The sequence below is a fragment of the Anopheles marshallii genome, chromosome 3, assembly GCF_943734725.1.
Source record: "Anopheles marshallii chromosome 3, idAnoMarsDA_429_01, whole genome shotgun sequence".
Lineage (NCBI taxonomy): Eukaryota > Metazoa > Arthropoda > Insecta > Diptera > Culicidae > Anopheles > Anopheles marshallii.
Window position 1 is genome coordinate 20,618,856 of NC_071327.1, and position 8,127 is coordinate 20,626,982.

Below are 8,127 nucleotides of genomic sequence, written 5' to 3' on the forward strand. Positions count from 1 at the left end.
CAAACGCATTCTGCTAACAAAACACCAAAAACACACATTGTACTCGCTAAAAAAATACAAACACACACACACACATACAAACGCAGCTTTACATTGTTGCATCTTCACTACAGAAGTTACTTACTATCCACAAAAAAAAATAGGACGTCCTTTAACTATAGCTATTGGTAATAATATCACTACTGATAAGCAGCTATTGTTTCGTCAGATCTTAACATAACAGCGTGATGGTACCGTTGTCACCGCCGACGAGCATCATCCGATTGAGCGGCAACAGGGCAAAGCTGGTCAACACACCGCGGAACGTTTCCGAGCGCAGTTTGGTGTACGAGTAGGGTGAATCCGGTTCAATTGCACTGTACACCCCGATACGGTTTGTCGGTGTGCCTACGATCAGTTCCGGCCCATTGTTCACCATGCAGTGGGCCGGCTCGGGACGATTTCTGCAATGAATTAGGGAAGAGGTTTGATGTCAAACTTGAAGTTTTATCAATCCGTTACCAACGCAACGTTAACCTTACCTCATATGGAACTGTAGATGACCGGTGTTAGGGCTCCACACACCTATCATCTGGTCAAGGCTTGAACTGACAAGCTGACCATCGTTCGGTGCTAGCAGTTGAAGCAGATCGTTATCATTGGTACGCCAGGATGATATAATACCACCCGTGCGCGCATCCAACACCCCAATGTGGCCGGAGGTAAGCCCAACCGCTACCCAGTTTCCGCTGGGTGCAACGGCGATCGTGCGTACCGTGCCGGCTGGCGTTAATGCCACCTTCCACTCGTGGCAGTAGCTGAAGGTACGCGCATCAATAAGCTTCACGGTGCTATCGGCGGTTCCAGCCAACACCAGACAGTTGGGCGAGGGAAACGTCTTCACCACAGACACGGGCGAATGTTTCGGCACATCCAGCTGACCTATTTGTGCACCGACGAATGGATCCCACAGATGCACACCGGAATCGCACGAAATCGTTAACCTGTGGGAAAGGCAAAACGGATGTTCGGTGGTTTGTCAAAGAGTCTTAAAGCTCGCAGCAAAGCAAACAATTACCGTAGGGCTTCGAGGAACGCTAACGAGTGTACCGATTTGCGGTGATTCGCGTACGTAAACTGGCAAGAGGATACCTTCGAACCGTCACCTTCGCTGCGCAGTGACCACAGCTTTACCGTTTTGTCTTTCGAGGCGGATATGAAGCTGTTCTCATTGTCCAGCGCTAGCACTGCTTTGATGGAGTTCGCATGGCCGGTGTACGTTTGCAGCTTAATCTGCTTCAAATTGAACCGTGCATCCTTTTCCGATCGCCCAATCTCGTGTTCCCAATACGCCAGCCAGTTACCACGCAGGTTGCGTGAGCTGTTCACATTATCGAGCCGATACGTTACCAACCCGAGCAGGTCCTTGTGCTCGATTCTTCCCGGCCCGGTACCGGCCGACGACTCGATACGATTCCCGACGATATTGGAACCGAAACTGTTGGAGCAGTTCAGGGAATCCATCTGCTCTTCGTCCGTTGCCGTTGCTCCCGGTTGCATCGAACCGTGATCACCTGCAGCGTTAGTTCCCGACCGGCCATAATCCATCTGTTCGTGCTCATGGCAGAGATTTAATACAAGCGGCAGATTGGTTACGCAGCGACTCATGTCCTGCTGGCCAAGGTAGTTGAGGAAGGGTACGAAGGTAAAATACGCCAGATTCGGCGTAAACACATCCCGTATCTCTTCCATCGCTTTGGCACGGGAATTACCCTGACCGTGGACCGGATCGGTGACACTCCCCAGTATGCCCGGTGGCGTAAAGCTACCGAACGGTGGATCTGCTTGGGTCGTTTCTGCGACGATCGAAGAAAAGTGTTCCTGCTGCCGTGCGTACGCTTTATCAAAGATCAGGAAAAACCGTTGCAATCCCGGCACGCAGATGTGTTCGCGTGTCATTTCACGTCCGATGCGCACCGAAATGACGTAAAGCGCATCGATCAGTTTGCGGGAGAGCACGGACCGGGCGAGAAATCCGCTCGGCATGGTATACTTGGAGGATTCGAGCAAACGTACCGCCGGGTGTAGAATCTGGCGTAGAAACACCTCCGGCAGTTGTTCCATCACGGTCGAATCGTTGAGGTACGGAATGAGACATTTGAGCAGTTGCAGCGCACTGATCAGTCCTCCTTCCAGGGTGGGTGTAATTCGCTTCCGACAGAGTGCGATCACTTCGCTAATGTGGGGTAGATATTGCACCAAAATAAAATGCTCCCCGAACAGGGCCGATATTGAGGTCAGACAGTCGATAACACGTAGGGCCGCTTCATCGCCCACCACGCACCCTTCCGTGATGGAGAAATGGTTGAGGCCCGTCGGACCGCTGCTAGTTGTCGGTGATGAACGGTTCGATTGGCTACCGTCCGCACTGGGGAAAAGGTTCTCCGCACCGATATAACAGAGTGTGAGCATCTTCAGCAGATTCCGGGAAAGGTAGCGCGCGGTCAGTACCGGACCCAGTCGATGCGATAGCCAGATAATGCTTTCGGAGCTCATTTCCGAGATACGATTCGAACGCGTCTTGTTGGAGTCGGTCGATTTGGAGCGGTTCAAAAACCCTGTACCGGCCAATGACTCCCGGCGACCCTCGCTAGCCGTTGAAGGTCCCGCCGCGGCAGATGTGCCTTCTTTACCACCCGGCGTTATGTCGGGCGTCTTCGAAAGGAACTCACCAGAATCGATGCTCTTTTTGCTACCAATTTCACACCCTATCGAGTGGAACTCAATGCTGCGCCTGAAGGAAGGCGTCGGAGGTATGGGAATGGTGGGAGACTTCAGCTCACTGCTTTGCCCCGCTACGATCACATCTTCAAACGCTTCCTCTGCCTGCGAGTGATTCAATTTTAAGTCAAGCTCTTCGTCGTCTATGATGCGGCGCATTGCATGCTCAACCGCATCGTCATCCTCGAGCGTGATGGTCGATCGTCGCTTTGCCTGTGGATCTTCATCGAACGCAAACATCTGTTCGTTGTCGCGCAGTTTCACCGCACTGTTCGGTGTATCCACGGTCAGCAGTTCCTCCTCGTCTAGCGGATTGTATCCGGGTCGACCGGCGACCGTAGGCGAGATCGTACGATCGGAACAATTGGGCGATACGAGTGTGTTGGACAGGGATGCCTGGTCGGCATCGGTTGAACCATCCTCCACGGTGGTGGTATTGTGAAGCTTAAAGCTCCGGTACGAACGTGACTTGCGGAACTCGCCACCAAAGGGCCAGACGGGTTCGTGTACGTGATACGATTGGTTAAAATCACCATCCCTATAGCCACCGACCGCCTCGATAAGGGGCACCACAAAGTGTTCCAGAAAGCAGCGCAATCCAAAGCGCACGATCAACTTGAGCAGGAAGCTGTGGTGGTACAGTTTGACCGATTTTTTCGACTTGAACGAAGTGTTTCGTGGTGTAAACTTCAGGTACGAGGACGGTTCTCCTTCGCCGGGTGCCATCATCGTCATCCCATTGGCACCGAACGCTGTTCCGTCTTTACCACCCACGCTACCTTGCGGTCTTGATGAACCGACTGCCGTGTCCATCTCATCGGAGTCGTACAGTGCAAGTATCGGCTGTAGCAACGATTTCTGTGTCCGCCGAACGCCCAGCGTGGTCGCTATTGCATCAAACAGATTCCAAGCGGCTGGTATCGAGGTGTCGTCGTGTAGGATCAGCTCAACGATATGAGGCAAAAGTAATTCCACTGCAGAGAATTGTTCGCTGTGTCCGCTGGGTTGCAGCAGTGGGTCGACAAGGGCGACACAAGCATTTACCTTACACTCGGCAATCAATCGTCGGTACTCGATGCGCGTTCGATCGAGCGCGGCATAACGCGAGCAGCTTTTACCATCACATTCGAAGAATGTTTGCAATTCCAGCAACTGCAGACACTCGTCGAAGGCCCGTAAGGCACGCACCGTCTGGTAGAGCCGGTGATAGTGCGTTGGGAATGGTATGAGTAGGTTCGCAAGCAGTGGCTGCAGGTACTGGTGGGGTGTAGGAGGTGGAAGGCCCCGATTCGTCACTCCCGACAGATCCGGGTTCTCCTCCAGTCCGAGCAGTTGGCGCACGATCGGTAGTAAGCAGGGTGGAAGTGCTCTCGGTTCATCGGTAACCAGCCTCGTGCAGGCATCGAGTCTTTCGTCAAATTCCTGCCGCAGACAGCTACCCAAGGGCAGTAGCTTCGGGGCAAGGAATAACTCCACCACCAGACACCCTAACACTTTGAGATCTTTCGTACGTTGCTGCAGCAGCAATTGCTTGAGATTCTGTCGGGCGGCAGTCGCTTGCTGCTGTAAAGAGGGGAATGATTGTGTAGGCAATGCGCCAGACCGATCTTTGCCTAGCGTTCGTTCGTACGTTTCGCTGAATATTCTGTTCACAAATGCATTGCCACCGAGCAAGGTTGGACGTGCGTCCATGCGCGAGCACCAGAGATCATACTCGTCGGGCTGCTTGACTGTTTCGCTACCGATGCCCGAGTGAAACACCTTTCGGCGAAACGTGCCCAGACTTTCTACGGCCGTTAGTTGAGCGATCGGGTTGTAGCTCTTTGGTAGAACGATTGTACCGGGTGATTTGGGCGGTATGTGGTTAATGTGGTAGCTTGATTCGGACGACTTGAGGACGTGATACTGCTGCTGTAGATTCTGCGTAGAGTGTCGATAGGAAGTCGGGCCGGGGACGGCCGCTGGCGAGCGTTCTCGTTGCATAGTGGAAACGGTCGATGCACCATCGTTCGATTGAGGATACCTCGTGAGGTCTTCGGTGCTGCGTGTTAGGCGGCGATTTGTTTCGTGCTGCAGATGCTGCAACCTGGGAGGTGTTTTACCGTTCCAGGCTGTGGGGAACTGTCGTAATGGATGTGGACAGGCGAACAATTGCACTACACCCCGGTGGCAGAGGTTCTGATGCTTGTCGACCAGTGAGAGGCACACATTCTTCGAACGCACAGCAGCCGTCCCGGTCAGTTTGTAACCAAACGTAAGATCGATCCAGTGATGCAGCCGTTCGGACACGTACTGGCTTTCCAGCAGCTCACGATGCTTTAGCACGAAATCTTCCGGGCAGCTCGACCAGCTCGGAATTTCCAGATCGGGTAGATCTTCGTGGATGCTCTTAAACACGGACGGGTCAGTGAAAAACTCTGGAATGCATTCATCCGGTGTCCACTCGAAAAGACGCTGAATTGTGGCCGGATATTCGGCCGGTACCCAGATCGGGCGAACGTGTTTGCATAGTATCGCTTTTGGGGTTCGTCGTGCCATGTACACGTAGTACGTAATCTCCGACAGTACATCGGACACATGGTGAGGAATAGCGGCCGATGACATGCCCGTTTGGTCGTGGACGCCAGAGCCGGCTAGCGTTGCCGCAGATTGGAACGTAAGGTCGAGTTGTGCGTCACCTTTGTTAAGGCGAAACTTTGATTTCTTCAAATCGCGCCATGCTTGCCCGGAACGGGATGAAAAATCGGTCACCCACGGCATGATGTGGTGGTATTCCGCACAACCCACACGCCGACCCGTCATGTTGTTGAGGATTGTAAGGTAATCGAAATTGGACAGCTGTCCGTGGCACCACATTTCGCAATATTCCTTCAGCGAGTAGCTCATGGTGAGTTCCTTTGTCATGCTGATGCGCATTAGTCCCGACGCGGGTACGGGATTGGTGGTGCTTAGCTCACCGATTTGACGCATCAGCTCTTCGTCGTGTTCGAGCAGGTTCGCTTCAAGGTTCGGCATCACCCGTATCCACAGATTCTCGGTCGTGTAGATGTCCTTCAAGCTAACGTCGCCCAGATTGAGCCCACAATCGTGGAAACTTTTCATCAGCTGCAGCAGCTGGTAAACGATGAACAGAGGCTTATTGTACGATCGTTCCACGACCGCAGGACTATAGGTTACACAATCGAGCAGATTGTTCGCCAGGTAGAGATCGTACAGAATGTAAAACGCGCCTCCAGTTTCGATGGTTGCGAGCACCGGAAAAAGGTTCGCATTGCTCAACTGACCGTCCGCACCGAGTGGTATGGAAGGGGTTTGTGGTCCCGCATATTCATCTTTCCCAGTAGCATTTTGCAACACAGGACACCCGAATGCCCGTGCGAGTACCTCCCGAAAGACGACATCGTGTGGCAGGGCGGCTGCTTGGCCGGCTGGTGTTCCGGACGGTGCTGTTGATGCTGCTGATGATATGTGATTTCCTGTCGTTCCAGCGATATCACTGGCATTTGGTACTTTTTTACCATTTGTACTGTGGTTGATAACGGAATGTAGATCGCGCTGTTCGCTGAATGCGCTGCTAACGGAATTGCTTGAGTTCGCTCCGGCAGGAATGTTACCGGGTCGGGAGGCACCATATTTACGATAGGCCGCCTTCCAAAGATTTTTATGATTGGTGGTGGAAACGTACTGTAGCAAATGTGAATAGTGTAGGGGGTCTTCGCCATCGCCCGGACTGCCCAAGGGCGAGAGCAGCAGATCGTTCGATCCGGAACCAGTCGTTCCATGCAAATGCTTATTTTTCGGCAGTGGTATCACATTGCAGTTTTGCTTTTTATGAACCTAAAACAAAGAGAAAAATACAACTACATTAGCATTCAAATATATATCTTCCGTTTGGTTTGGTTTATTTCGTGGTGCATTGTTTATGATAGAAAAACCGGCATTCACATGTTGCGATTGCGTATGTATGCGTGTACTGCCATACGCAGTCGCTTCCGTTTATTGATAACCAGTGGGTGGGAGTAAAGGGAAAGCAGATAAAAGCTTTGTTTTGATAGAGCCGCGCAAAACCGAACAAAATTGATCCCCCACGCAAAAGAGGAAAACGGTGTTACGAAACCGTATGGGATTGGAGTCATAATCGCGCCTAACGGTGCATTGGATTTACAGCAAGGAAAATTGCCTAATACGGAAGCGTGATAGGGAGCTATGGGAGCTCAAGCGTATGAGGAGATTCAGCTGAGGTTTTTTTTTGTGTGTATGTGCTTTGTACTTACGGCTGCATAAATTCTGCTCCATGGTCCCGTTTCGTTTTCCGTTGGCCATTCGAGTGCATCGGCCAGGCCATAGGTGGGGAACTCTTTCGGCACCTTCCCTTGGCTGAGGGCACGCAGCCAGGATTTGTGCACTAGCAGCACGTACCGATTCGGGCACTCGGTTTCCCGGATCTGATGTTTCGGAATGGAGAATTCCTGAATGAATACTTCCATAGTGGTCGAAACAAGAGCCAGATTCTCGAACGGAATGTTTACAGCGTTAGTAAAAATATGAGCCTAGACATGGTTTTCCGCTTTCGCACTGTTTCGTTTCGCACTAGTTTTAATCACACCAGCGATATCGTCTACTGCTACGAAGCTACGTCATTTTCGTACATGAAAACGCCCCTGATATGATGCGCGTCACACGCGCCAATTGTTTGCACGGAATGTTTCAAATTGAGTATGTAAGCACTTTTACCACACAAAACGCCACCATTTATGATGCGTTCCTATCGCGCTGGTACGAAAAAACAATCATCGATTTTTGTTGGAGGTAAATTTTGACGTTTGGCGCACAGCTGATCGCTGTCAAAGGAAGCGTTTCCGATTGAAGCGTTTTCGCGTGCCGCAGACGTCAAACGATTGTTTATCCGAAAGGTCATATAAACAAAATCAGCTGTTTCTCAATAGCAACAGCACATTTTTTAATTTGTGTGTTTTTTTCGTAACAGCAACGATGTTCGGGGTTGTCGGTAAAATTGTGAAAAGGAATCTTATGAGTTTTAGAGATATTGGAGGTTGAAGACGATTCAAAATGTGATAGCAGCTCAACGTCGGTAAGAAAATAAGATATAAATTCAAACAAAATCTCACACTAGCAAGTCCTCATATTTTTGTAGTGTTCTTGCATGAAGTGCAAGTGTTGTGATGAAGACGGACATTATGGAACACACTGGAGTTGCAGTTCGGCGGTTATGGTAAGTCAAGAATCAATTAACATATAAGTGATATTAGCTTTTAAGACAAAATCATATCATAAGATCGATTTGCGAAAACAAAAAGGACGTTGGATAGCAGCTGTCCATGGCACGACGGGAAGTACCAAATGGAA

The 8,127-nt window shown here is 50.9% G+C and overlaps 1 protein-coding gene across 1 annotated transcript; it reads right to left on the reverse strand.

Moving 5' to 3' along the window:
* Positions 1-211: 211 nt before the first annotated feature.
* LOC128713908 (WD repeat-containing protein 81) lies at positions 212-7,247 on the reverse strand. Its single transcript, XM_053808779.1, has 4 exons — positions 7,035-7,247; positions 1,058-6,597; positions 522-983; positions 212-443 (listed from the first exon to the last, which is right to left on the reverse strand). The coding sequence occupies exons 1-4, from the start codon at positions 7,245-7,247 to the stop codon at positions 212-214; spliced, it is 6,447 nt and encodes a 2,148-aa protein (XP_053664754.1).
* Between the last annotated feature and the right edge of the window lie 880 nt (positions 7,248-8,127).

What these genes read in the sequence shown, in the direction of transcription:
- LOC128713908 (XM_053808779.1), bottom strand. Translation starts at nt 7,247, where the DNA reads ATGGAAGTATTCATTCAGGAATTCTCCATTCCGAAACATCAGATCCGG. An exon ending in GCGTTCCTCGAAGCCCTACG is followed by an intron (nt 984 to 1,057) that starts GTAATTGTTTGC and finishes CCTTTCCCACAG; the next exon opens with GTTAACGATTTCGTGCGATT. An exon ending in CATCTACAGTTCCATATGAG is followed by an intron (nt 444 to 521) that starts GTAAGGTTAACG and finishes AATTCATTGCAG; the next exon opens with AAATCGTCCCGAGCCGGCCC.